Source organism: Petromyzon marinus, unplaced genomic scaffold (genome assembly GCF_048934315.1).
Source record: "Petromyzon marinus isolate PM22_M1 ecotype Great Lakes invasive population unplaced genomic scaffold, UKy_Petmar_22M1.pri1.0 PM_G_Scaffold_14, whole genome shotgun sequence".
Classification (NCBI taxonomy): domain Eukaryota; kingdom Metazoa; phylum Chordata; class Hyperoartia; order Petromyzontiformes; family Petromyzontidae; genus Petromyzon; species Petromyzon marinus.
In genome coordinates, this window is record NW_027422695.1 from 1167905 (window position 1) to 1195708 (window position 27804).

Here is a 27804-nt window from a genome sequence, read left to right on the forward strand (position 1 = left end):
GACTCACTAAGAAACACTCAGAGACTCACTCAGAGGCTCACTCTGAGACTCACTCAGAGGTTCACTCAGAGACACTCAGAGACTCACTGAGAAACACTGAGACTCACTCTGAGACTCAGAATCACTCAGAGACTCACTCAGACTCACTCAGAGACTCACTCTGAGACTCTGAGACTCACGCAGAGACTCTCTCTGAGACTCACTCTGACTCAATCAGATTCACTCCGAGACTCACTCTGAGACGCATCCAAAGACCCACAGACTCACAACATAGAGACCCTTAACAAAGCTTTCTCAATGGGAATCGATTCACACATCTCTCGGTCGACCACTATCGATTCTCATGTTATCCCAATGGGATTCGATTCCATCCACTCGAATCACTAGCAAGATGGATTACCATGTTATCCGAATGTGAATCGATTTCATCAGAACAAATCACCATGGCAGATTCCCATGTTCTCGAAAAGGCATCCGATGCCATTATACTACTGTACTCGCTACTACTGTGGATTCCAATGCAGTTCCAATAGGAATTGATTCACTTCGTCCAATACTCTGCAATAATTAATTCCCAACGTCCCAATCGATTTTCTCTCCGTGTGGGGTTCATGGCGATGCGCAAACTCTGCACATTTGGCCTACTCTTCCACTTGATCCTGCCTCTCCTCCTCCACCACCACCTCGTCACGTGTAACTACGGTGAGCCGAGTCGGTCGATAAATCGGGTACCAAGTTGCGGTGGACGTTGTGAGTGGTGGTGCAGTGGTTAGTGTGGGGAGTGATGGTGCAGTGGTTAGTGTGGGGAGTGGTGGTGCAGTGGTTAGGTCACTGTGTGTAGTAGAGTGGGGAGTGGTGGTGCAGTGGTTAGGTCACTGTGTGGGGAGTGGTGGTGCAGTGGTTAGGTCACTGTGTGTAGTAGTGTGGGGAATGGTGGTGCAGTGGTTAGGTCACTGTGTAGTAGTGTGGGGAGTGGTGGTGCAGTGGTTAGGTCACTGTGTGTAGTAGTGTGGGGAGTGGTGGTGCAGTGGTTAGGTCACTGTGTGTAGTAGTGTGGGGAGTGGTGGTGCAGTGGTTAGGTCACTGTGTAGTAGTGTGTGGAGTGGTGGTGCAGTGGTTAGGTCACTGTGGGGAGTGGTGGTGCAGTGGTTAGGTCACTGTGTGTAGAAGTGTGGAGAGTGGTGGTGCAGTGGTTAGGTCACTGTGTAGTAGTGTGGGGAGTGGTGGTGCAGTGGTTAGATCACTGTGTGGGGAGTGGTGGTGCAGTGGTTAGGTCACTGTGTGTAGTAGTGTGGGGAGTGGTGGTGCAGTGGTTAGATCATTGTGTGGGGAGTGGTGGTGCAGTGGTTAGGTCACTGTGTGTAGTAGTGTGGGGAGTGGTGGTGCAGTGGTTAGGTCCCTGTGGGGTGGTGTGGGGAGTGGTGGTGCAGTGGTTAGGTCACTGTGTGTAGTAGTGTGGGGAGTGGTGGTGCAGTGGTTAGTTCACTGTGTGGGGAGTGGTGGTGCAGTGGTTAGGTCACTGTGTGTAGTAGTGTGGGGAGTGGTGGTGCAGTGGTTAGGTCACTGTGTGGGGAGTGGTGGTGCAGTGGTTAGGTCACTGTGTCTAGTAGTGTGGGGAGTGGTGGTGCAGTGGTTAGGTCACTGTGTAGTGGTGTGGGGAGTGGTGGTGCAGTGGTTAGGTCACTGTGTGGGGAGTGGTGGTGCAGTGGTTAGGTCACTGTGTGTAGTAGTGTGGGGAGTGGTGGTGCAGTGGTTAGATCACTGTGTGGGGAGTGGTGGTGCAGTGGTTAGGTCACTGTGTGTAGTAGTGTGGGGAGTGGTGGTGCAGTGGTTAGATCACTGTGGGGAGTGGTGGTGCAGTGGTTAGGTCACTGTGTGTAGTAGTGTGGGGAGTGGTGGTGCAGTGGTTAGGTCCCTGTGGGGTGGTGTGGGGAGTGGTGGTGCAGTGGTTAGGTCACTGTGTGTAGTAGTGTGGGGAGTGGTGGTGCAGTGGTTAGTTCACTGTGTGGGGAGTGGTGGTGCAGTGGTTAGGTCACTGTGTGTAGTAGTGTGGGGAGTGGTGGTGCAGTGGTTAGGTCACTGTGTCTCGTAGTGTGGGGAGTGGTGGTGCAGTGGTTAGGTCACTGTGTGTAGTAGTGTGGGGAATGGTGGTGCAGTGGTTAGGTCACCGTGTAGTAGTGTGGGGAGTGGTGGTGCAGTGGTTAGGTCACTGTGTGTAGTAGTGTGGGGAGTGGTGGTGCAGTGGTTAGGTCACTGTGGGGAGTGGTGGTGCAGTGGTTAGGTCACTGTGTGTAGTAGTGTGGGGAGTGGTGGTGCAGTGGTTAGGTCACTGTGTGTAGTGGTGTGGGGAGTGGTGGCGCAGTGGTTAGGTCACTGTGTGTAGTAGTGTAGGGAGTGGTGGTGCAGTGGTTAGGTCACTGTGTGTAGTAGTGTGGGGAGTGGTGGTGCAGTGGTTAGGTCACTGTGTGTAGTAGTGTGGGGAGTGGTGGTGCAGTGGTTTGGTCACTGTGTAGTAGTGTGGGGAGTGGTGGTGCAGTGGTTAGGTCACTGTGTAGTAGTGTGGGGAGTGGTGGTGCAGTGGTTAGGTCACTGTGTAGTAGTGTGGGGAGTGGTGGTGCAGTGGTTTGGTCACTGTGTAGTAGTGTGGGGAGTGGTGGTCCAGTGGTTAGGTCACTGTGTGTAGTAGTGTGGGGAGTGGTGGTGCAGTGGTTAGGTCACTGTGTGTAGTAGTATGGGGAGTGGTGGTGCAGTGGTTAGGTCACTGTGGGGAGTGGTGGTGCAGTGGTTAGGTCACTGTGTGTAGTAGTGTGGGGAGTGGTGGTGCAGTGGTTAGGTCACTGTGTGTAGTAGTGTGGGGAGTGGTGGTGGTGGTACAAGGCAACACCCGCGGGGTTGACGGATCACGGCTCGACCCCCGTCTGGACGACCCCTTCTAGGCGCGCCCTCGTCGCTGGCGCTCGCCTGGCCGCCCGCGGCTGTGGAGACGCCGCAGCAGCAGCAGCAGCAGCAGCAGCGCCGCCACCGTCGCTGCTTCTCCTTCAGCCGCTACGGCGACGCGGAGGAGGAGGAGGCGGTGGGGGGGCTGTCGGCGGCCGGAGGCACCGTGGTTTGTGACGGTGTCGGCAGCGGTGGCGGCGAGGAGGAGGAGGTGGAGGAGGAGGAGGGGGAGGAGGGGGAGGAGGAGGGGGAGGAGGAGGGGGAGGAGGAGGAGGGGGAGGAGGGGGAGGAGGGGGAGGAGGAGGAGGGGGAGAGTCGTCGCGGGTTCTGCTACGCGGCGTGGCGCAACGTGTCGGGCGACATCCTGCTGGAGCGTCAGGGCTGCTGGGTCCACGACTGCCGTGGAAGGTGAGGAGGCAGACCGGTCAGACCAGCACACAGCAGCTCCCTCCTCCTCCTCCCCACCACCTCCTCCCCCCCACCTCCTCCCCACCATCTCCCCCCCTCCTCCTCCTCCCCACCATCTCCTCACCTTCATCTCCTCCTCCCACCCACCACCTCCTCCTCCCCCCCCCACCTCCTGCTCCCTCGTCCCCCTCTCGGTTTCCCACTGTGACCAGGAGCAAGTGCGTGGAGTCCAGTAGCAACCCGTTCGTCTACTTCTGCTGCTGTGACAGGGACCTCTGTAACATCGACTTCGCCCTACGGCCCAGGGCCCACGGTCAGTTTCGAGCCGGGAGAGACGCTGGAGATGGTTCGTGAGGCCGGGAGAGTTGATGCCATTCAAGCTCTCTCTCTCTCTCTCGCTCTCTCTCTCGCTCTCTCTCTCGCTCTCTCTCTCGCTCTCTCTCTCTCGCTCTCTCTCTCGCTCTTGCTCTCTCTCTTTTTTTTTACGATCAGAGGAAACAAGAAGATGCTCGGTGTAGTCGACACTTTGCTCCGTTCATCATTTCGTTTTTTTTTGTTTTTTCATGCTTTTCTTTAAGTAAACCCTTTTAAATGAAAGACCCAACAATATATTTTTTCTTTTTTTCTTCTCTCCTTTCCCCTTCCCTCCCTCTCTACCCCCCTCTCTGTCCCCCCTCTCTCTCTACCCCCCTCTCTGCCTCTCCTCTCTCTCTACCTCCCTCTCCGCCCCCCCCCCCCCTCTCTCTCTGCCCCCTCTCTTCCTACTCCATTTGGCTCTCTCTATTTTTTCTTTATAACTACGACAAGTGCTGCACCTGCACGCAGCCCTTCCCACAGTCAAACGGCCTCCGACGGGTAGCTTATATCTGCATGCAGAGCTCTCCGTCATCTGCCACCGAGCACACGGCCTCCTCCAGCGCCCACTGCTCCTTGAAGGCCGGCACGGCGTGGGTCAGCCGCGCATGGCGGAACTCCAGCCACACCCTGGCTCCGAACAGAGCGCGGAAGATGCCCAGGCTGCTGGCTGGATGTTGCCCCTCCAGGGCCACCTTCCTCGCCCTGTATATGGCGAGCTTGGCGTAGCCGAAGAGCACGTTGACCAGCCCCTGAAGATGTTGGGGTCCGTCGCCCTTCGGGTATCCAAAGATGAGGACCGTCGGACAGAAGTGGAGGCTGAACCTTAGGAGGATGTTTCTCAGGACCTTTAACAGCGAGTCCAGGCTCTTGCACTCCACGTATTGGTGCGCCACCGTCTCCACTTTACCGCAGAACCGGCACTCCGGGGACGTGTCCGTGAAGCGCGCCAGGGAGACGTTGGTGGTGACGGTGCCGTGGGCGATGCTCCAGCTGAGGTCGCCGATGCGGTTGTATGTCGGGCTGGAGTAGAGTTGCCTCCAGCGAGGCCTCTCCGGAGAGACGCAGGGCAGGGCTTTCCTCCAGGCATGGTCCTTGTGGCTCCTCAGGGTGTCCTGTTGGTGGAACCGGACCATGTAGGAGTAGAGCACCTTCCTCTTTACATTTGCGAAGGCCACCTCCGGTAGGTCTTCTAGCCGGCACAGGTTGTGATCCGCCTTCGGCATTGGCGATGCAGTGGCACGACTGAGAGCTCCGGTGGAAGGGGATCGAGAGGGGCCTCGTCATCACCAACGCCGATGGGGGGCGTTCTCCCCGCTGCCGCTGAGAAGGCCCCCTTGGCTTCGGCCAGGATCCGGGCAGCCACCCGGAGCGGCTGCAGCCCTGTCTTTGCGGCCATGTCTGCTGGTCCGAGCCACCGGCCCCGTGTTTCAGGCTCCACCAGATCCCCCATCCTGGTGAGCCGTGCGTTGGCGAGGCGCCTCTCCATGCCAAGGGTGGTGGTGGTGGATGGCAGCTTTGTCTGTGGGTTCCTGAGGATCGGTTCGAAGACCAAATCCTCGGCGGATCGCGGTTGGTTCAGCCTCCTGACGGAAAGGGAGCTCCATGTCTGCAGGACGCTTCTGTAGAAGGGTGGCAGCTGTCCCAGTGGGAGGCCCTGCAGGTCCATGTAGAATAGTTGTTTTGAGCACTGCAGACCCCCCAGCTGTTTCAGGAGGAAGGAGGCCGTGACGCTCCAGGCCGGTGCAGGGGCGGCGTGCAGGAACTTTTGCGCCGCCTGCAGTCGGAAGGTGGCCAGCTGACTCCGCACGCACACCAGCCCGTGACCGCCCTCGTCCAGTGTCAGGGCCAGGACCCCAGCCGCGACCCGGTGTCCTCCACCCGACCAGAAGAAGTCGAGGACTCGCTTCTGAAGTGCGTTAACGAGGCTCATGGGGGGGTGCAGGGAGAAGAGTCGGTGCCACAGCATGGACGTCACCAGCTGGATCACCACCAACGTCTTTGTCCTGAAGGTGAGGAACTTGCACAGGCGACCCCAGGTGCCCAGCCGCTCCTTCACCTTCTCCTCCAGCTCGACCCAGTTCCTCTGCGGTGGTTCCTCCTCTGGTCCGAGGAACACTCCCAGGTGGTGCAGCGATGTTGTGCTCCAATTGATGGCTTTTGCCTTCTCGGGACACTCGGTCATGTCCCACGCTCCAACCAGCAGGCCGCTGCACTTTTGCCGTTGATTTTTGATGAGGAGGCTTTCGAAAAGACCTCCTGGCACTCATGCAGCAGGGCGACATCAGCCAGGGAGCGCAGGATGAGGAGGACGTCGTCGGCGTATGCCGTCAGGACCAACTTGACGCTTGGTTCCCTCAGCACCAGGCCGCTGAGTCTCCGCCTTATGAGACTCAGGAAAGGCTCTAATGCCAGGGCATAAAGTTGGCCCGACAATGGGCATCCCTGTCTCACTCCTCGCTCGAATTTGACCGGGGCAGTGAGGGCATCGTTGATCTTGATCATGCACTCCGCCTTGGTGTAGAGTAGGCAGATCGTTCGGACAGAGGCATCCCCAAAACCCAAGGTCTTGAGGGTTCCCAGCAGGTACTTGTGGTCCACTCTGTCAAAAGCCTTTTCCTGGTCAAGAGCCAGAAACGCGACTGGGATGCCCAACCTCTGGGACACCGCGATGAGGTCCCTGACCAGGAAGATGCCGTCGTGGATGGTTTGTCCGGGGATTGTGTAGGACTGGTCCCCGTTTACGACTTGTGCAATCACCCCTTTCAGTCGCAGGGAGAGAGCCTTCGTCAATATTTTGTAGTCTGTGTTCAGGAGGGACACCGGACGCCAGTTTTGTAGGTGCCTCAGGTCTCCGTTCTTGGGAAGCAGAGTGAGCACCGCCGTCCTCCAAGAATGAGGCATCACCCCGGCGACTGAGGCTTCCTCCAGCACCTCTCTGTAGTCCTCCCGCAGGTATGGCCAAAAAGCGGCGTAAAACTCCCCTGTTAGCCTGTCTAACCCTGGGGATTTATTCGGGGCCAGTCCTCTTACAGCTGCGTCAAGGTCAGTCCTGGTGAGCTTTTGCTCTAGCAGCTCTTTCCCGTCTTCCCCCAGGGTGGGTAGACCACTCCATGCCTCCGCCTGGGCCGGTTCCGATGTTTCTTCAGGGGAGAACAGGTTGCCGTAGAAGTCTCTGATGATGGTCGACTTCTGCTGGAGTTCGTGCACCAGGACACCGTCACCATCAAAGAGGCACTCCATGGATTTGTGTCTCCCATTCTGCCTCCCGAGGGAGTAGAAAAGCGGGGATCCCGTGTCGAGGTCCATGATGAGCTTCACCCGGGATCGCACAAACGCTCCCCTCGTCTGCTCCTCATGTAGCCCTTTGAGACGCTCCCTATTCTCCTCATATTCTTGGAGAAGAGCAGGGTCGCTGTCTTCGGCGAGGCGACCCTCCAAATTGAGGACTCGGGCTTCCATGTCGGTGATGTCCACGTTCTTCAGTCTGGTGCTCCCCCAGGTGTATTGTTGGCACAACAGCCTGGTGTGCACTTTGCCCATATCTCACCACTGGGCCAGAGAGTCGGACTGCGTTTTGCTTTTTCGCCACTCTTCCCAGAAGTCCTCGAACATTTCTAAGAAGGTGCCATCCTCCAGCAGTGAGTTGTTAAAATGCCAGTGGGACGCGCCCTCACGGGCCCTCTTCAGCCTGACACGGAGCACGATGAGGTTGTGGTCCGTGAAGGGTGCCGCCCTGATGCCAGTCGTTATGCCGCACATCACAAAGCTCTTAGAGATGTAAAATCTGTCGAGCCTGGACTGCGTCACCGAGCCATCGCGCCTCGTCCTCGTGTACGTGAACTGGCGTTGGCCCGGGTGATGTATGCGCCACACATCCACCGAGGCGGCGTCCTCCAGGAGTCCCTGCATTTCCCTCTTAGGCCCTACTCCCCCCGGCTGCCCCCCCGAATGATCCAGGGCGCCAAGTGTGCAGTTGTGGTCGCCACCCACAATCCCGCACTCGTCGTCCGGAATCCCGGGCCAGGTGCCTCCTCAGGAGGTGCAGAAACGGGATCTTCTCCTTGTTGGTCACAGGCGCGTACACGTTCAGTAGGTGGGTGGTGACATCGCCCACCCTGACCGTTGCCGCGAGCAGCCTTCCCTTCACCACTTGGGTGTGGATGATGAGCTCGGGATGAAACCCTTTAGCGAACAGGGTCGCGACTCCACAGGAGGTGTTGTCAAGGTGGCTGTAGAAGGAGTCCCCTCCCCACTCCTTCCTCCAGTCATCCTCGACCGTGAGATGCGTCTCCTGAATGAAGAAGACAGAGGCAGCCTGTTTCCTCGCAAGAGACATTGCGGAAAACCTCCGCACTGCCTCCCTGCACCCGTTCACGTTCAGGGAGCCGATGTACATAGGCATTGCTTGTTCCTTTCCCCCGTGGCCTCCCACCTTATAATTTGTTTGCGGAAAAATGTCAGCTTTGCCCTCTCCTTGCCCCGGGACTCGAGTCTCTGCTTGGCAAGGAGTCTCTCTGCTTGAGTCACAGAGGCCTTTATTGCCTTGCTGTCCTTCCATCGAGCCAAGGCAATGTCTGCTCTGTCCTTCCTCATGTTGGTCTCGTCGAGGAATTTCCAGAGATCTTCCGAGGAGATCAGGGGAGTCTGAGGGTCAAGGAGTGTAGACCCCTGGCTGCTCTCGCTCCCCATGCTGAAGCAGTCGTCCCGATCTGAATCGATTTCCTCGGCGTCCGGCTCCGCTTGAAGAGCTGCAGCGGCTGAGCTGGCGCATGGCCCAGCAGCATCCTCTCCTCCAGTGTCAGGGATGGCCTGGGATGGCTCCTGCTCAGGCTCTTCGGGTGGATGGCCCGGTGTCTCTTCCGCTGGTTTTGGATCAGCAGTGGGACGGGGACCTTCCTCCTCATTCCCATCCATTTCGTCCTTGCGCTTGGTGAGTGTCTCTCTGCCAACTTCTACCTCTTGGTCAAGGGCTTCCTGTATAGCTGGTGGGGAGTGAGTCTCTATGACAACAGTAGGCGGGTCGATTTCCGTGGTGTTGTCGCCTTCATTGTCCACGGTCTCCTGCTGTAGAAACCCTTCCCCAGACGCACGCTGCTTCTTCCTCTTGGCGGGTTTCTTCCTCGCCGCCCACGCGTCACTCGGCGTGGCATCCGGGAAGGCAAAAAACGCGTCTTCGGCGTCTGGCAGCTGTTTTGCTTCCTCCCCTGGTGTGGGGGGTTTCACCGCTTCTTCCTGTTCGAGGTCTGGGAGGGGTTCCTCCTCTGAATTTGACCCTTGAGATCCGGGTCCTTCTGTATTCTTCCTCTTGCGATTTGTTCCTTGAGGCGGTGAAGTTGGGGCCACGACTTCAGGTGTAGGAGGATTCGTGGCTCGCGGGCCCGGTGTGGGCTGTTGGGGGGCTTGTTGCAATAGGGGCTCTTGCTGCTTTGCCCCCCTTGCTCTGCCTCCCTCCTCCCCGCTCTTTTCTCTGACCCTCGCCGTCGTTGGTTTAGGGCAATCCCTTCGTAAGTGCCCCTCTTCTTTGCAAAGATTGCATCTGATGCAATCTTTGGCATAAAACAGTCTATGGGCAATGCCTGCATTGACAATGACAAATGAGCCCTCTTCCTGCTGTCCGGCAGTCAGCAGGACATGCACCTGCCTCTTGAAAGATAAAATGTGATTGAGAGCAGGATTTCTGCACCCCAGTGCCAGGGCACGTACTGGCACCACGATGGTGCCCAGCTTGGACACGTGTTCCAACACGGCCTTGTCGGGGATGTAGGGCGGCACGTTCCAAACGACTATTCGCGCCGCCACCGAAGTGATGGGTTCCAGCTGGACGTGGAGTCCCCCCACGGTCATCCCCTTCTCGACGGCCGCATCTGCCACCTTTTTCGTCGTCAGGAAGAAGACGGCTTTCCCGCTGACCTTCGAGGCGTGGGTGATGGTGGCTGGCGGGACGATGGCGGCCAGGGCCTCGACGTACGCCTCGATCGTGACGGAGCTCGAGGCGTAGCAGCGGATGCCGTTCTCGCGCAGCGGCAGTGGTGGCTGCGCGCTTGGGGGGGTTCGCTTTGGAGGAGAGGCCCTATTGGGGGGCCTCGTGACTCCAGGCAGATTGGCAGCTGCGACCTTTGCGTAGGTGGCCATTTTATTCCTGCTGCCTTCAATTTCTACCTGACTGTGGTGCTGCGCTTCTGTACAGAGCTCCCCTTGAGAGAATGTAAACTGAGGATGAATAAAGAATCCTCGTTTAAGAAAATAATGAAAGGAAAAAAGAAAGGAAAGAGATATATTTATTCAATAAACTATTTTTATTGAATAAATTATGAAGCAGTAAATGAAAAAATAATTTGATAGTGATATCTAATTATAAATTTGCGTGTTAAATAAATTAATGTATTTTGCAAACAAATCTACTTTTTAGAAAAATGTGTTTATTAAATACATTCACTCATCGTTAAATAAATATAACTTAGAGTCCTTGCACACTCGTGGAGGCAAACAAAAAACGCAGTGTTAAGGAATCATTAACTAATAGGTTGCTTTAGCCTCAAAGTAAACAATTGCTTGTGTGGCCTTAAATTGTGAGGCACCTTTGTCAAGGTTTGAAAGGGTCAAGGTGCCTCACTTCTGTAAACCAGCTTAAAAGACGCTACGAATCTTAACAACGTTCATTGAAGCTCTGTCGTCCCGACAGGTCTGTTCCTTTCACCTGAAGAAGGCCACTTGTGTTGTGGCCGAAACGTCGTGAGAATTTTATTGTGTTATTTTATTAATTTATTATTTTATTCTCATTCTACGTGACTTTACCGAAAGAACCAAAGAAGATGAATCCTTGCAGTCACAAAAGCTTTAAATCGAAATTTAAGATAGGAGAGTGGCCTCCTCGACGAGGGCATGGAAGTGGCGATGTTAATGTGAGAGATTAGCGTGATGTTAATGTAAAATCGAAGAGTGGTGCAATCCAAAGGCATGCGTGCAACCCAACGGGTGCAATCCAAAGGGCATGTGAGTATGTTAGTGCAATCCAAAGGCATGATAGTGCAATGCAAAGGACACGTGAGCATGAGAGTGCAATCAAAAGGACATGTGAGCATGAGAGTGCAATCAAAAGGACATGTGAGCATGAGAGATCTAAGAGAGATGCATAGAGAGATACACACAGAGAGTCGGAAATAACAGCTGACATAGGCAGGTAGGATGGAAACATCACAGTCAGTTAAGACTGTACCTGGTTAATAACGTCCTTCCAATGATTGCTCAGTTTGTACCCATTTCTTGGTTGGAGTTGTGTCTGTGTTTATGTATCTGGATGGCTTCATGAACAAATCTCTGAAGGTAGCCGGTAGGTTTACAGAGTACCTCCGTCTTGGAAAAATCAATTTCGTGTGAACCCACAGCGTTAAAACAATGATCGGCAACGGCAGAGGTATTAGGCCTACCGTGTTTCAGATCTACCTTGTGTTCACGAACACAGTCCGAGACATGTCGTTTCGTTTCCCCAATGTCACTGTTGCCTCAACCATAACTCAGTTTGTAGACACCAGGGTATTGCATGTCAGGAATCACATCGCTTTCAGATGGGATTAAATCACTGATTTTGTGTACTGTGTTGAAACGAACCTGGATCTTGTGTTTGTTTAAGATTTTGGAAATCTATTTGGTAACCCCTGCTATGTACAGTAAAGTGATGGTCTTGGTTGGATCCTAAGAAGGTTGTCTCCGCATGGCTGGGGAGACAGCTTTGCAGATGTACGGTCCGAGTATCCGTTCATCCTGAGGGCTTGGTGTACGTGCTCCAACTCACTGGCTAGGTGGTGCTGGTCGGAGATGCAACGGGCCCTATGGTGTAGTGTTTTGACGAGGGAATTCTTCTGGGCTGGATGGTGGTGGGAGTCAGGCTTTAGATAGGCATCCGTGTGGGTGGCTTTCCTGTAGACCGAATGTCCCAACAAGCCATCAGGTCTCTTCTCGATCAAAACATCCAGGAATGGTAGCTGATGACGTCGTGATTTATTTTATTTTATACCTACGTGACTTTGCCGAAAGAACCAAAGAGTATGGATTCCTGCAGTCACGAAAGCTTCAAATTCGATGGGAGCCTTTAACAATGGAGTCTATGAGAGCCTTTAACATTGAAGTCTATGGGAGCCTTTAACATTGAAGTCTATGGGAGCCTTTAACATTGAAGTCTATGGGAGCCTTTAACATTGAAGTTAATGGGAAACTTTAACATTGAAGTCTATGGGAGACTTTAACATTGAAGTCTATGGCAGCCTTTAACATTTAAGTATATGGGAGGATTTAACATTGAAGTCTATGGCAGCCTTTAACATTGCAGTCTATGGGAGCAGCCCCTGTGAGTGGCTTCACAGCTGAGCCTCCTGTTGCAGAGGGCACTCAGCAGCCTACGCCGGTGGCCAGGCCGGTGCCCACGCCGGTGGCCCTGCTGGCCGTTACGACGCTGCTGCTGCTCCTGCTGCTGCTGCTCTCCGTGTGGATGTACCGGCGATGCCGCAAGCTGACGCACGCCACAACGCCTCCGCAGGTGGTGGTGGTACTATGTGTGCGTCTGTGTGTCTGTGTGTGTGTCTGTGTGTCTGTGTCTGGCAGAACAACCCCCTCCCTCCTCGTGGTGCCGGACGGGCAACGTCATGGGCAGTGCCGTGGGGGGAGGGCCAATTCCGATTGGCCTTTCCCCTCATTGCGTCTGTGGCCACCACAGCAGCTAAATGGGGGCTCTGGACGGGTGCGAGCGGCTGGTAACCCCTCCACCTTCAATAAATTACCACTAAACCATGTCTAAAATATCTAATGAATAAGCTTGTGCCGGAGGCCCCGGGGGGACAGGCGTCTTTGACGTCTCCTGGCCAAACCCCATTTGGCGGAGCCAGGAGATTGATTCTTTACCCTCGGGGCTCCTCCATAAACAACAAAAAGCCACTACGGATGGCCACGTGGAATGTTCGAACACTCACTGCGGAGGAGAGGCTGCCACTCCTCTGTCGGGAGCTGGGCCGGTACCGTCTGGATCTCTGTGGCAATCAGGAGGTCCGGTGGACCAGCTATGGCTCCTGCCACTATGAGGAGTGGACAGTCCTCTACTCGGGGAGGAGACTACTAAACAACAGGGAGTGGCTCTTCTTCTGAACAAAAGAATGAAGGGGGCGTGGGAGCGTGGCGGTGATTTGTGGGAAGCTGTAAGCCCCAGGCTACTTTGGGCTCGCCTTCCCATCAACCGGAGGTGAGGAGTGGTGGTCAGGGTTACTTATGCCCCCACCGAAGACGAACATCCGTGGAGGGATGCTGGCAAGGTCGATGAGTCAGATGCCTTCTATGACCTCCTGTCATAGGTGCTGGCTAAAGTGGCCCCTCGGGATAGAGTCATCTTGTTGGGTCACTTTAATGCCCGAGTTGGTCATGATGCTGGCACCTGGTCTGGAGTGATTGGAAAGCATGGGCCAGATCAGCTCAATAACAACGGTAGGAGGCTGCTAGATTTTTGTGCAGCCCATGGGCTTTAAATTACCAACACGCTGTTCAGGCATCGGCGCATCCACACAACATCATGGACGCATGCCGGGTCCAAGCAAGAACATCTGCTGGACTACATAGTGACGGATCAGCGGATGTGGGTCCATGTCCTTGACACCAGGACCTACCGTGGAGCTGATCTGCCCTCTGACCATCGACTTGTCATCTGTAAGATGCGCCTGCCATTCTTCCACTCGGGTGGTGGGTATACACCCAGGACCCCATTCCAACCTAAGGTGGCCTGGTCTCAGCTAGCTGATGAAAGTTGCAAGCAAGAATTTAATCATCGCTTGCGGCTGGGGTTAGCATCGTCCCCCACTCCTCCAGATGTCTAGGGTACATGGGTGAGGTTTAGGACTGTGACTGCGGTCCAGACCTCCCAGAAACCCTGGCTGACAGAGGAGGTGTTCAGGATAGTTGAGATAAAGCGACAGGCCCACTCGAATTGTCTACAGCATCCCACGTCAGAGAATGAGGAGGCTTACCGTAGCCTTCGCTCAGAGGTTCGGAGAGCCGTGAGGCGCTAAAAGGATGGGTGGTGGTCGCGGGTTGCTGTGGAGATGGAGTCTGCCTCAATGGCTCGCGATCACAAATCCCTATTTAACTCCATCAAAAAAGTAACCTGCAGCGCCATACCTATTACCATCATTAGGGGGGAAAACGGGGATCCAATCTCCGACCCCCACGAACAGGTTTGCAGATTTGCTGAGCATTTCTGTGAAGTCCTGGGGGAAGGGAAATCCCTCGACATGGGGATGAGCCTGCAGAGGCTGCGGTGCCCCAAATATTTTAAGAAGTCACCCCTTGTGAGTGGTTGGCTGAGGTGCCATCTGTTGAGGAAGTACTAAAAGTGATCCAGAGTCTGAGACCAGGAAAGGGACCGGGCAGAGATGATCTCCCAATCCACAGTCATTCCCTCCCTTCTCTACGCTTTAGAAACGTGACCCCCCCAAATGGAACATCTTCGCCAGTTAGAAACATTTTGGCTGGCCTTCCTACGATCCATCCTGGGTTTAACCAGGCTGGATTGTGTGAGGAGCTCACAAATCCTTGAAAGATTTGGACAAAGTCCCATCGGTGAGCTACGGCAGGCAAGGCTGCGTTGGCTGTGCCATGTAGCCCGAATGCCCAGCCACTGCATGCCTAAACAGCTTTTGTTCAGCCGGATCGAGAGGGCTAAATGGGCGCGGCACGGGCTAGACAAGAGATGGAGTGATGTGGTACAAGAGGATGTGGAGCTGAGTGGATTTGCCGATGACTGGTACCAGCGGTGTCAAGATCGGCCTCTGTGGAGGAGGCTCGTGAAGGACGCTGCTGGGCAGTTGGAGGCAGTCGCCCTCCAACAACAACGGAGGGCGGAGGAGTGACGCTCACAACAATGAGCGGAGCGCTGTGTGGCTAAGGCACAGCAGGTTGGCACAGTAAGGGGCACAGGTGGTGCATCAGCCAGTCATCTCAGTCATCTCAGTCAGTCGACCCGTGGCACCTGCTGGGTCTGCCCCGTGACCTCCTGCCAGCGGGCGTTCGACACTTCTAGTGGCCTCAAGGTGCACATAACCTGGCACAAGCATCGTGGTGATGTCACCGCCACTTAGTGGCGAATGGCGGTTGTTGTTGTGTCTGTGTGTGTGTGTGTGTCTGTGGGGAGCGGCAGTGTAGTGGTTAGCGCGCTACGCTATGAACCTGGCGACCCGAGTTCGATTCCCGCTCACGGCCAACACCGCGTGGATTATCTGAACCGGTCCTGGGCCTCCCCTAGATCGACTAAGCCTGAAATGAGTACCCGGTGCGATGTGTGAGCATTGCCATCGGGGCGACAACGGCGGCCGGGCATGGTGCTGGGCAACTCCCCCTCCAGAAAAGAGAATTGTTTTGAGTCAAATAAAAACGTTGTTTCGTTAAAACAACCACCACCCGACACGGCCAATCAGTAAGGTTAGTGTCACGTAAACAAGACGTGGCCAATTCATTACTAGTATATAGTGTAGTGCAGAGTGTCATGTATAGTAGTGTATAGTGTAGTGTATAATAGTGTAGTGTATAATAGTGTATAGTGTAGCGTATAGTTGTGTAGTGGACAGTGTAGTGCATAGTAGTGTATAGTGTAGTGGTGTATAGTGAAGTGGTGGATAGTGTAGTGTATAGTGTAGTGTGGAATATAGTGCAGTGTATCGTGTAAACTTGAGTGTATAGTGCAGTGTATAGTATGGTAGTGTATAGTGTTGTATATCTTGTGTATAGTGTAGTGTATGGTATAGTGTATGGTGTAGTGTATAGTGTAGTGCATAGTGTAGTGTATAGTAGTGTATGGTGTAGTGTATAGTAGTGTAGTGTATAGTAGTGTAGTGAATGGTGTAGTGTATAGTGTAGTGTATAGTGTAGTGTATAATGTAGTGTAAAGTGTAGTGTATAGTAGTGTATAGTGTAGTCACTTGCCCTGCCGGTCTGTCGAGGCTACGCGACGGGGGGTCTCTGCCGTTAACGGCAGCAAGGGTGGCTGACGGTCCACTTCGCCAACAGGAGGCGGTGAGCCTGACGGCGCTGCTGCTGCTGCGGCCGGTGCGCCTGCTGGAGTTTAGGGGCGGCGGTCGCTTCGGCTGCGTCTGGCGCGCTCAGCTCCTGTCTGAAATCGTCGCAGTGAAGATTGTCCAGCCCGTGGTGAGACCCCACACACACACACACAGACCCTACACGACACGTGTTTCTACAGACTGGCGGAGGCCCACAGAGACCTACAGTGACCCATAGAGACCCAAAGAGACCCACACTCAGAGAGACCCACAGGGACCCACAGAGACCCACAGCAACCCACAGAAACCCACAGTGACCCACAGTGACCCATAGAGACCTACAATGACCCATAGAGACCCATACTCAGAGAGACCCACAGCGACCCACAGCAACCCACAGAGACCCACAGCAACCCACAGAGACCTACAGTGACCCATAGAGACCCAAAGAGACCCATACTCAGAGAGACCCACAGCGACCCACAGAGACCCACAGCAACCCACAGAGACCCACAGTGACCCATAGAGACCCATAGAGACTCACAGCAACCCACAGAGACCCACAGAGACCCACAGTGGACCCATAGAGACCCATACTCAGAGAGACCCATAAACACCCACAGAGACCCATACTCATAGAGACTTAACAGCAACCAACAGAGACCCATCGAGACCCATAGAGACCCACAGCAACCCACAGAGACCCACAGCAACCCACAGAAACCCACAGTGACCCATAGAGACCCATAGAGACTCACAGCAACCCACAGAGACGACCCTTAGAGACCCACAGTGACCCATAGAGACCCACAGAGACCCATACTCAGAGATTCACAGAAACCCAGAGACCCACAGAAACGCACTGCGTGTGTCTGCGTGTGTTTCCATGCGTCTCCATATGTCTCCATTTCTCCGCGTGTCTCCCGTGTGTCTGCGTGTGTCTGCGGATCTCGCCACGTGTGTCACCCCACGTCTCCGCGTGCATTTCTGCTCCCCCCCGCGAGACTTCTGCGCCTCTGGACGTGACCTCGGACTGGGTAACTTCACGCGTTTGCTCCCTCCTCCTCTTCTCCCCGCCGTCGTCATCGGCATTGTCTTCGTCCGAGACGCTCAGCAGAACCAACGGCTGTGGCAGAACGAGGTGGATATTTTCGGCACGCCCGGCCTGAGTCACCGCAACCTGCTGGAGTTCATCGGCGCGGAGAGGCGGGAAGGGAACGCCGAAGCCGAGCTGTGGATCATCACCGCCTTCCACGAGCGGGTTCATAGACTCACTCACCATGCAGAGACTCATAGACTACTCACGTAGAGACTCATAGACTACTCACACAAACACACACGCACAAAGACACACATGTAGTGCGTTTAACCGAGGTGCACACTTGATCTTGGAGGCAACATGTTTATTACCACAGGTTAACATTCACAGGATAATGACTTAGGATGGTGACCACCACAGATGACTATATACTTAGGATGGTGACTACCACAGATGACTATATACTTAGGATGGTGACCACCACAGCTGACTATATACTTAGGGTGGTGACCACCACAGCTGACTATATACTTAGGATGGTGACCACCACAGCTGACTATATACTTAGGGTGGTGACCACCACAGCTGACTATATACTTAGGATGGTGACCACCACAGCTGACTATATACTTAGGATGGTGACAACCATGGCTGACTATATATTTAGGATGGTGACCACCACAGCTGACTATATACTTAGGATGGTGACCACCACAGCTGACTATATACTTAGGATGGTGACCACCACAGATGACTATATACTTAGGATGGTGACCACCACATATGACTATATACTTAGGGTGGTGACCACCACGGATGACTATATACTTAGGATGGTGACCACCACAGATGACTATATACTTAGGGTGGTGATCACCACAGATGACTATATACTTAGGATGGTGACCACCACAGATGACTATATACTTAGGATGGTGATCACCACAGATGACTATATACTTAGGATGGTGATCACTACAGATGACTATATACTTAGGATGGTGACCACCACAGCTGACTATATACTTAGGATGGTGACCACCACAGCTGACTATATACTTAGGATGGTGATCACCACAGATGACTATATACTTAGGGTGGTGACCACCATGGCTGAATATATACTTAGGGTGGTGACCACCACGGCTGACTATCTACATGCTGGACGGGATAATTACTAAGTCGGACCAGGACAGCGAACACGCTGCCTGGTCCACGCGCGCGAAGACCGGAGACCGAGGACCCAGGCTTGAAGATGGCGGATTGATTCCCAGAGACCGCCCAAATTTTAAAATTTCACTTTCCTCCGTCGAGACCGACCATAACAGCATTCAATTTGAAGAAATTAAAATCCCAATGCCTCCTTCCGATATCGCCACAGAAGTCTTAAGCGTCCGTATCAAATCCCATCTCGGCCCACTCACTGTGATCAACGTCTACACCCCAACCGACCAGTTCTTGCCCTCGTAACTATCAGTTCAAGATAAATCGACTTTTACCAAACAACGACTCAATTTACACCATTGGAACCTCCTTTGCCAGTAGCAAAATATGATAATTGGTTTTTACCCTTATATCTGGCAACAAACTGACACCTTTTTTTTACAAGGAGTCATGTTTGCATTGACCACAATACCTGCGGTCCAACACCCATGTTAGACGAGGGCTCTAAGGAAAACTGTCTCCGGTGTGGACCAATCAATTTCAAGTACAGTGCCAATACATGATCAGAGTTGTGTGTTTTTTGTTTGCATTCTGACCACAGGTATTGTGGTCAAAGCAAACGTGACTCCTTGTCAAAAATGTGTCAGGTTTGTTGCCAGATAAAAGGGTAAAATATCTTGAACGGCTCCCCCTATGGGGTACTCGGTGAAAATCAAACCAGAGTTCCATTATCTGGCCCTTCATCCTCACCAGATATCTCAATAGCATCAGGAAACCTCCTGTCGTCAATCGGCTGGTAAGTCTTTAGGGCCCTTGGATCCTTCCACCTACCAATTGTGTTGACCCTCAATGCCGCCAAGCCTTCACAAACTCCTGAACATCGCTTGTATTACAACTTTTAAAAAAACCAACTGGCCACTTTTTACTTCAGAATCAGAAGCATTATTCGCCGACAACATCAACCATATCCACACATCCGCACATAACTCTGAAAATATTTTCATAAGCATCATCGCAACCACCACCAAGCACACCACCCCGGCGGGTTGCTACAACCAACGCCTCCCACTAGCAAAAACCCCCAAAATTCTAGGTGTAACCTTTGACACTATGTTTAGCTTCGCTCAACACGGCAGAAACGTCCATGCAAAGGTTAACAAACGAAATAACATCTTACGAGCCTTAGCCGGCACATCTTGGGGTCAACAAAAGGAGACTTTACTCCTAACCCACAAAGCCATTGGACGTCCCATCATCAATTACGCCAGTCCCATTTGGTGCCCAAACCACTCCTCTACAGGTTACCAAAAGCTCCAAACCTCAAAAAACCAGGCACTTCGCCTAGCTACAGAATGCCACCTCGTGGCGCCCATTGACCATCTCCACCAAGAAACCAAAGTTCTTCCGATTCAAGAACACTGCAAGCTTCTCACCGATCAATATCCGGCATCATGCCACTCGACAACGCATCCTTGCACAAAGCTACTCAGAGCCCCCCCCTGCACCTGCTAGGGAAATGAAATCCACCTTCCTTTACTTCAGCTCCACCAACGTGCAATAAACTTTAAACGCTCTTCCACCAAATAGCACCACCAAATCAATGTAGAACCACTTGCGCACCGCCGCCACCGTGCACTGCCTGAACGCCTACAAGCCCCCAATGTCGTGCTAGGGGGTTGGCCCCCACCCATAGCAGACGATGAAAAATCCCCAGACCCGGGCAACTCGCACAAGACCGGCTCGACTCCGTTCAGGTGACTGCTGCTCCGTGCTAGCCGAATACCAACATCGAATCGACCCAAACGTCCCAAACTGCTGCTGCCCTTTGTGCCAAGCAACGCCAGAAGACGTCTCCCATTTTCTCAGTTGCCCAAAACGCGGACCAAAAATTAGATCGATTGATCTCTGGCTAGACCCTTCAAAAGTGACGATACAACGCCACCTATAAACAGAAAGTGCGAGGAAAAGAGCAACACACAGAGACTCATAGACTACTCATCCAAACACTTACACTACTACTACCACTGCAACCACCACTACTATAACCACTACCACTACTACCACCACTACTATAACCACTACTACCACCACCACTACCACCACCATCACCACCACTACTACTACTACCACCACCATCACCACTACCACCATTACCACTACTATCACCACTACAACCACTACTATCACCACCACCACCACTACCACCACCACCACCACTACTACCACCACCACTACCACCACCACCACTATCACCGCCATCACCACTATCACCACTACTGCCGCCACCACTACCACTACTATCACCACTACCACTACTATCACCACCACCACCACCACTATCACCACCATCACCACCATCACCACTACCACCACTGCCACCACCACTACCACTGCCATCACCACTACCACCACTGCCACCACCATTACCACTACTATCACCACCACCACCACTGCTGCTGCTCCCCTCTCATCACCCCAGGGCTCCCTGTCCGATCACCTCAAGTGCTCCACGTTGTCGTGGGCCGAGCTGTGCCACATTGGCGAGACGTTGGCATGCGGCCTCGCCCATCTGCACCACCACGTTCATGGAGGCAAGCCGGCCATCGCCCATCGGTATGTCAGTAGCAGGCCGCCCACGGATCACCGTGGGTGGCGGAGTGGGTGGGGGGGGGGGGCCCTGCCAACCTTGGGTTCAGACTCCGCTTGCTGCTCACGCTGCTCTCTCTGACCCTTCGACCGCTCGAACGCGATGAGAGAAAACTAAAAACTAATCTAATCTTGAAACTCTTTTTGTTATTATATCACCCCAATACCCCCACCCCCCCCCCCCCCCGTCCATCTCTACCCACAGCGACTTGAAGAGCAACAACGTGCTGCTGAGGAGCGATCTGTCGGCCGTCATCGCCGACTTCGGCCTGGCGCTCAAACTCCAGCCGGGCCGCCCGCTCGGCGACATCCCGCGGGTAAACGCCGTCGCCGCTTGCTCGTCGGAGACGCCGAGCGTCGGACGCCGCCGCCGTTCGTTACCCGCCAAGAGACCGGAGAGCGTTGCGCCGAACGTGAAACCCGAGCGTCGCGCCCTGCAGGTCGGCACTCTCTGCTACATGGCCCCCGAGCTGCTGGAGGGCGCCGTCTGCTTGCGGCGCGACGCCTTCCTTCGCATCGACGTCTACGCCCTGGGGCTGGTTCTGTGGGAGATCGCCACACGCTGCACGGCCGGTGGCGGTGAGTGGCGGTGGCGGAGGCAGCGTGGCCCCGGGGAAGACAAAGGCCGCCGGGGCGTGGTGCTGGCCGACCCCGCCCACCCCGATACCACGGTGCCGACACCACGTGATGTGTGTGGGGGGGATCTATGTGTGGGTGTGTCTGTGCGTGTGTCTGTGTGTGGGTCTGTGCGTGTGTCTGTGTGTCGGTCTGTGCGTGTGTCTGTGCGTGTGTCTGTGCGTGTGTCTGTGCGTGTGTCTGTGTGTGGGTCTGTGCGTGTGTCTGTGTGTGTGGTGTGTGTGTGTATCTTTTTCTGTGTCTGTGTGTGTATGTGTCTGTGCGTGTGTCTGTGCGTGTGTCTGTGTGTGGGTCTGTGTGTGTGTGTTTCTGTGTGTGTCTGTGTGTGTGTGTCTGTGCGTGTGTCTGTGTGTGTGTGGTGTGTGCGTGTGTCTGTGTGTGTGTGGTGTGTGCGTGTGTCTGTGTGTGTGTCTGTGCGTGTGTCTGTGCGTGTGTCTTTGTGTGTGTGTGTTTCTGTGTGTCTGTGTGTGTGTGTAATACCATCATTAAGGGAAAGAACGGTGATCCAATCTCTGACCCCCAGGAACAGGTTTGCAGATTTGTTGAGCATTTCTGTGAGGTCCTAGGGGAGGGGAAATCCCTCACCCAGGAAAAGAACATGGGACAAAGTGGGGATGACCCTGGCGAGGCTGCGGTGCCTCAAATATTGGAGGAAGAAGTCACCCCCTGTGAGTGGCTGGCTGAGGTGCCATCTGTTGCGGAAGTACTGAAGGCGATCCAGAGTCTGAGACCAGGAAAGGAACCGGGCAGAGGTGATCTCCCAAGCGAAATGCTGAGGGAGGGTGGCGTTTGTGCACAAACTGCCCTACATGACATCATAACAACAGTCTGGACCACTGGATGGGTTCCGCAGGATTGGAAGGATGCTCTGGTGGTCCCCCTCTTTAAGAAGGCGGACCACACAGACTGGAACAACTACAGGGGCATCTCACTCCTCAGTGTGCCGGGAAAGGTCCTGGCAAGGATTATTCGACATCGCCTTGCCAGGCACGCTGAGGAGAGGCTTGCGGAGCCCCAATGCGGTTTCAGGAAAGGGCGGTCCTGCACTGATGCCATATTTTACGTCCGTCTGCTACAGCAGAGGTGTAGGGAATTCCAACAAGACCTACATCTCTGCTTTATTGACCTGGTCAAGGCCTATGATACCATCAGTAGGCCTGGGCTCTGGGTTGTTCTTCGTGCTTTTGGAGTACCTGACCCTCTGCTCACAATCATTAAGGACCTTCATGATGATGAGCGGGCCCGGGTAAAACTACGTGGCTGGGAGTCGGAGCCATTCGCTGTACACCTTGGGGTGCGACAGGGATGTCCTCTGGCTCCCACATAATTTAACATCTATTTTGACCACGTAGTTCATGAGCCCTTCAATAGCTGTACCGGTGGAATTTCCATCGGGTACAGATATAATGGGAGGCTGATCGATGCCCGGGTGCGGTCAAGGGATGGCTCCCTATTGCTCAACAATGTTACGTATGCCGACGATCTGGTGATAGTTGCTCACTCAGAGGAGGAGTTGGAGGCGCTGCTGCTGAACCTGGAGCTTGCCACTAAGAGGTAGGACCTTACCATCAGCCCCACCAAAACTAAGCACCTGCCTGGGTATTTTGTACCATCGGTCAATCCACCCCCACAACTCCCAATTGGTGACGGGGCAGTTGTGGAGAGGGTGGAGAGTTTCTCAAACCTGGGCAGTGTGCTCATGACCGGCTCCGGTTTAACAGCAGAGGTCTCACTCCGAATCAGTCGAGCGGCAATATCTTTTCATCGGTTGCGTAACGCTGTATGGAGCTACCTGGTCTCTCACTCCGCATCTCCAGGTCTTCTCGGCCACGGTCATTCCCTCCCTTCTCTACGCTTGCGAAACGTGGACCCCCCGGTTATAAACTTTTAGGGTGGCCTGCCTACGATCCATCCTGGGTTTAACCAGGCTGGATTGTGTGAGGAGCTCACAAATCCTCGAAAGATCTGGACAAAGTCCCATCGGTGAGCTCCTACGGCAGGCAAGGCTGCGTTGGCTGGGCCATGTAGCCCGCATGCCCAGCCACCACATGCCGAAACAGTTTTTGTTCGGCCGGATCAAGGGGGCTAAACGGGCGCGGCATGGGCTACAGAAGAGATGGAGTGATGTGGTACAGGAGTACGTGGAGCTGAGTGGACTTGCCGATGACTGGTACCAGCGGTGTCAAGATCGGCCTCTGTGGAGGAGGCTCGTGAAGGACACTACTGGGCAGTTGGAGGTAGTCGCCCTCCAACAACAACGGAGGGCGGAGGAGCGACGCTCACAACAACGAGCGGAGCGCCGGGTGGCTAAAGCACAGCAGGTTGGCACAGTAGGGGGCACAGGTGGTGCATCAGCCAGTCATCTCAGTCATCTCAGTCAGTCGACCCGTGGCACCTGGGTCTGCCCCGTGACCTCCTGCTGGCGGGCATTCGATACTTCACGTGGCCTCAAGGTGCACATGGCCTGGCACAAGCGTCGTGGTGACGTCACCGCCACTTAGTGGCGAATGGCGGTTGTTGTTGTCTGTGTGTGTGTGTGTCTGTGTGTGTGTGTCTGTGTGTTGTGTCTGTGTTGTGTGTCTGTGTGTGTTGTGTTTGTGTGTGTGTCTGTGTGTGTGTCTGTGTGTGTTGTGCCAGGCGTGCTGGGTGAGCACCACGCTCCCTTTGAGGACGAGGTGGGTGAGTGCCCCACGCTGGGTGAGCTCCAGCACATCGTGGTGCACGGCAATGGCCGCCCAGCGATCCAGGAGCCCTGGCTCAAGCACCCGGTCGACATCTCACTCAGTCACTCACTCAGTCTCTCACTCACTCACTCACTAGCTCACTCACTCAGTCACTCACTCAGTCACTCAGTCACTCACTCACTCAGTCACTCAGTCACTCAATCACTCAGTCACTCACTCAGTCACTCAGTCAGTCACTCACTCAGTCACTCAGTCACTCAATCACTCAGTCACTCACTCACTCACTAGCTCACTCACTCAGTCACTCACTCAGTCACTCTCTCACTCACTCAGTCTCTCACTCACTCACTAGCTCACTCACTCACCTGCTTACTCACCTACTCGCTCACTCACTCACTCAGTTACTCAGTCACTCCCTCACTCACTCACCCACTCAGTCATTCACTCACTCGCTCACTCACTCGCTCACTCACTCAGTCACTCACTCACTCACCCACTCACTCAGTCACTCACTCACTGGCTCACTCACACACTCCCTCACTCACTCACTAACTCGCTCACTCAGTCACTCACTCACCCACTCACTCAGTCACTCACTCACTCTCTCATTCACTCCCTCACTCTCTCTCCTACTCACTCACTGGCTCACTCACACACTCCCTCACTCACTCATTCACTGACTGGCTCACTCACTCACTAACTCGCTCACTCACTCACTAACTCGCTCACTCACTCACTCACTAAATCGCTCACTAACTCGCTCACAATACTCACTTACTCTGTCATTCACTCCCTCACTCACTCTCTTACTCAGTCACTCACTCACTGACTGGCTCACTCATTCACTCCCTCACCCACTCACTCCCTCACTCACCCACTCACTCACTCAGTCACTCACTTGCTTACTCACTCACTCACTCAGTCACTCACTCACCCACTCACTCACTCAGTCACTCACTCACTCACCCTCCTACTCACTCGTTCACTCACTCAGTCACTCACTCACTAGTCACTCACTCGCTCACTCAGTCACTCACTTGCTTACTCACTCGCTCACTCACTCAGTCACTCAGTCACTCACTCGCTCACTCACTTCCTCACTCACTCAGTCACTCGCTCGCTCACCCACTCACTCACTGAGTCACTCACTTGCTTACTCACTCACTCACTCAGTCACTCACTCACCCACTCACTCACTCAGTCACTCACTCACTCACTCACCCTCCTACTCACTCGTTCACTCACTCAGTCACTCACTCACTAGTCACTCACTCGCTCACTCAGTCACTCACTTGCTTACTCACTCGCTCACTCACTCAGTCACTCAGTCACTCACTCGCTCACTCACTTCCTCACTCACTCAGTCACTCGCTCGCTCACCCACTCACTCACTGAGTCACTCGCTCACTCACTCTTTCCCTCCCCTCCTCCCTCCCTCTATGTCGTCTCCCTTCTCTCTTAGCCTCCTCTGTCGCACCTCCTGGTCAATGTTCCTAGGGTGCAGCGGTGGCTATGAGATGTTGACTACCTCACCTGGTCTACAGGAGGCCGTGGGTTCGATCCAGACCCTGACGATGTCTGCTGCTGTATTTGGAGTTGCGTTTTAACCTCTGATGATGGTTACTCATCCAGCAGTGGATTGACCACGACTGATGTCACATTTACCATCGTCTCTCCCGGTCTGTCAATCGGTGATTGATTTTGATCTTTCGCTATCGGCGGTGGTGGCGTGGTGGTGGTAGCGGTGGTGGTGGCAGTGGTGGTGGCTTGGTGGTGGTGGCTTGGTGGTGGTGGTGGCAGTGGTGGTGGTGGTGGCAGTGGTGGTGGCTTGGTGGTGGTGGCTTGGTGGTGGTGGTGGCTTGGTGGTGGTGGTGGCTTGGTGGTGGTGGTGGCTTGGTGGTGGTGGTGGCTTGGTGGGGATGGTGGTGGTAGCGGTGGTGGTGACGATGTTGGTGCGTGACTCCCAGGGACTGTCCCAGCTGTGTGTCACCATGGAGGAGTGCTGGGACAAGGACGCGGAGGCTCGCCTCTCGGCGCACTGCGTGGAGGAGCGTCTGGCGCAGCTGCGGACTGACCCGGGGCTGCCTGGTGGCAGCGGTGGCACCACAGCCGCCCCTCCACCCACCACCACCACCACTATCATCACCGCCCCTCCACCCACCACCACCACCACTATCGTCACTGCCCCTCCACCCACCACCACCACCACCGTCACCGCCCCTCCACCCACCACCACTATCGTCACTGCCCCTCCACCCACCGCCACCGTCACCACCGTCACCGCCCCTCCACCCACCGCCACCACCACCACTATTGTCACCGCCCCTCCACCCACCACCACCACCACTGCCCCTCCACCCACCACCGCCACCGTCACCGCCCCTCCACCCACCGCCACCACCACCACTATCGTCACCACCCCTCCACCCACCACCACCGCCACCGTCACCGCCCCTCCACCCACCACCACCACCGTCACCGCCCCTCCACCCACCACCGGCACCGCCAGGCCCTTCTGCTCCGACCCCGTTCGTTGTCCGTCTCTCCACCCCGACACCCCCTTCACTCCTCCTCCTTGTCGCCCCCATCGAGGAGTCGAGCCTCTAGGCCGGGGCGGGCGCGGTGGGTAGGGGTGGGGGGGGTACCCCATGAGTTGGACGAATGACCATCAGCTTTGCTAGGCCTGGCTGGACAGGCTTCACTAGGCCTGACTGGACAGGCTTTTCACTAGGCCTGACTGGACAGGCTTCACTAGGCCTGACTGGACAGGCTTTACTACGCCTGACTGGACAGGCTGTTTTCACTAGGCCTGACTGGACAGGCTTTGCTAGGCCTGACTGGACAGGCTTTTCACTAGGCCTGACTGGACAGGCTTCACTAGGCCTGACTGGACAGACTTCACTAGGCCTGACTGGACAGGCTTTTTCACTAGGCCTGACTGGACAGGCTTCACTTGGCCTGACTGGACAGGCTTCACTAGGCCTGACTGGACAGGCTTCACTAGGCCTGACTGGACAGGCTTTGCTAGGCCTGGTTGGACAGGCTTCACTAGGCCTGACTGGACAGGCTTTTCACTAGGCCTGACTGGACAGGCTTCACTAGGCCTGACTGGACAGGCTTTTCACTAGGCCTGACTGGACAGGCTTCACTAGGCCTGACTGGGCAGGCTTTTATACTAGGCCTGACTGGACAGGCTTCACTAGGCCTGACTGGACAGGCTTTTTCACTAGGTCTGACTGGACAGGCTTCACTTGGCCTGACTGGACAGGCTTTTTCACTAGGCCTGACTGGACAGGCTTCACTTGGCCTGACTGGACAGGCTTCACTAGGCCTGACTGGACAGGCTTTACTACGCCTGACTGGACAGGCTTCACTAGGCCTTACTAAACAGGCTTTACTAGCCATAATAGAGGTGTTTGGGTCTTTACTAGGCCTGACTGAACAGACTCCACTAGGCCTCACTGGTCAATCCACAGCTGGATGAGTGACCATCAACCTTTCCTATACTGTTAAAGTCCTATCGTGTTTGTGTCTTGTGTTGTTTTTGTTGTAACGTTCTGACACCGTGCCCCCTACTGGACATCTGTGACACACCAAGAGCTTTACAGCTCTTCAGATTCCTCCGGTGTTAATAAAGACTGGCATCACTCTCAAATGTTTGTCGTTTGTAAAGCTTCCGCCCCATTACGCTCCCAATGACTATGACGCATTAGCAAATCGTAGCCCGTTTAGGATCAGCAAGATCACACACCCACAACAGGGGTTGTGTATGGGTTAGTGTATAGGGTAGTGCATAGGAGTGTAGTGCAGTGGCGTCACTAGGGGGGTGCGGGGGGTGCGGACCGCACAGGGTGACACCATCAGAGGAGGTGACACCAAAATGACTGTACAATTTCTGTGCAGT

General features: G+C 54.6%; 1 protein-coding gene across 1 annotated transcript; it reads left to right on the forward strand.

The window, feature by feature from the left end:
• Positions 1-435: 435 nt before the first annotated feature.
• On the forward strand, positions 436-27555 carry LOC142910237 (activin receptor type-2B-like). Its single transcript, XM_076059943.1, has 11 exons — positions 436-702; positions 2937-3345; positions 3558-3658; positions 12081-12235; positions 15742-15879; positions 16849-16992; positions 20414-20547; positions 20786-20897; positions 21021-21159; positions 23854-23984; positions 25868-27555. The coding sequence occupies exons 1-11, from the start codon at positions 612-614 to the stop codon at positions 26528-26530; spliced, it is 2217 nt and encodes a 738-aa protein (XP_075916058.1). The 5' UTR covers positions 436-611; the 3' UTR covers positions 26531-27555.
• Positions 27556-27804: the final 249 nt, after the last annotated feature.

Bases quoted from the DNA above. Each gene is read 5' to 3' on its own strand.
- LOC142910237 (XM_076059943.1), top strand. From the start codon at position 612: ATGGCGATGCGCAAACTCTGCACATTTGGCCTACTCTTCCACTTGATC. The intron at 16,993-20,413 runs GTTCATAGACTC...TCATCACCCCAG, and splicing joins TCACCGCCTTCCACGAGCGG to GGCTCCCTGTCCGATCACCT. The intron at 20,548-20,785 runs GTATGTCAGTAG...CTCTACCCACAG, and splicing joins AAGCCGGCCATCGCCCATCG to CGACTTGAAGAGCAACAACG.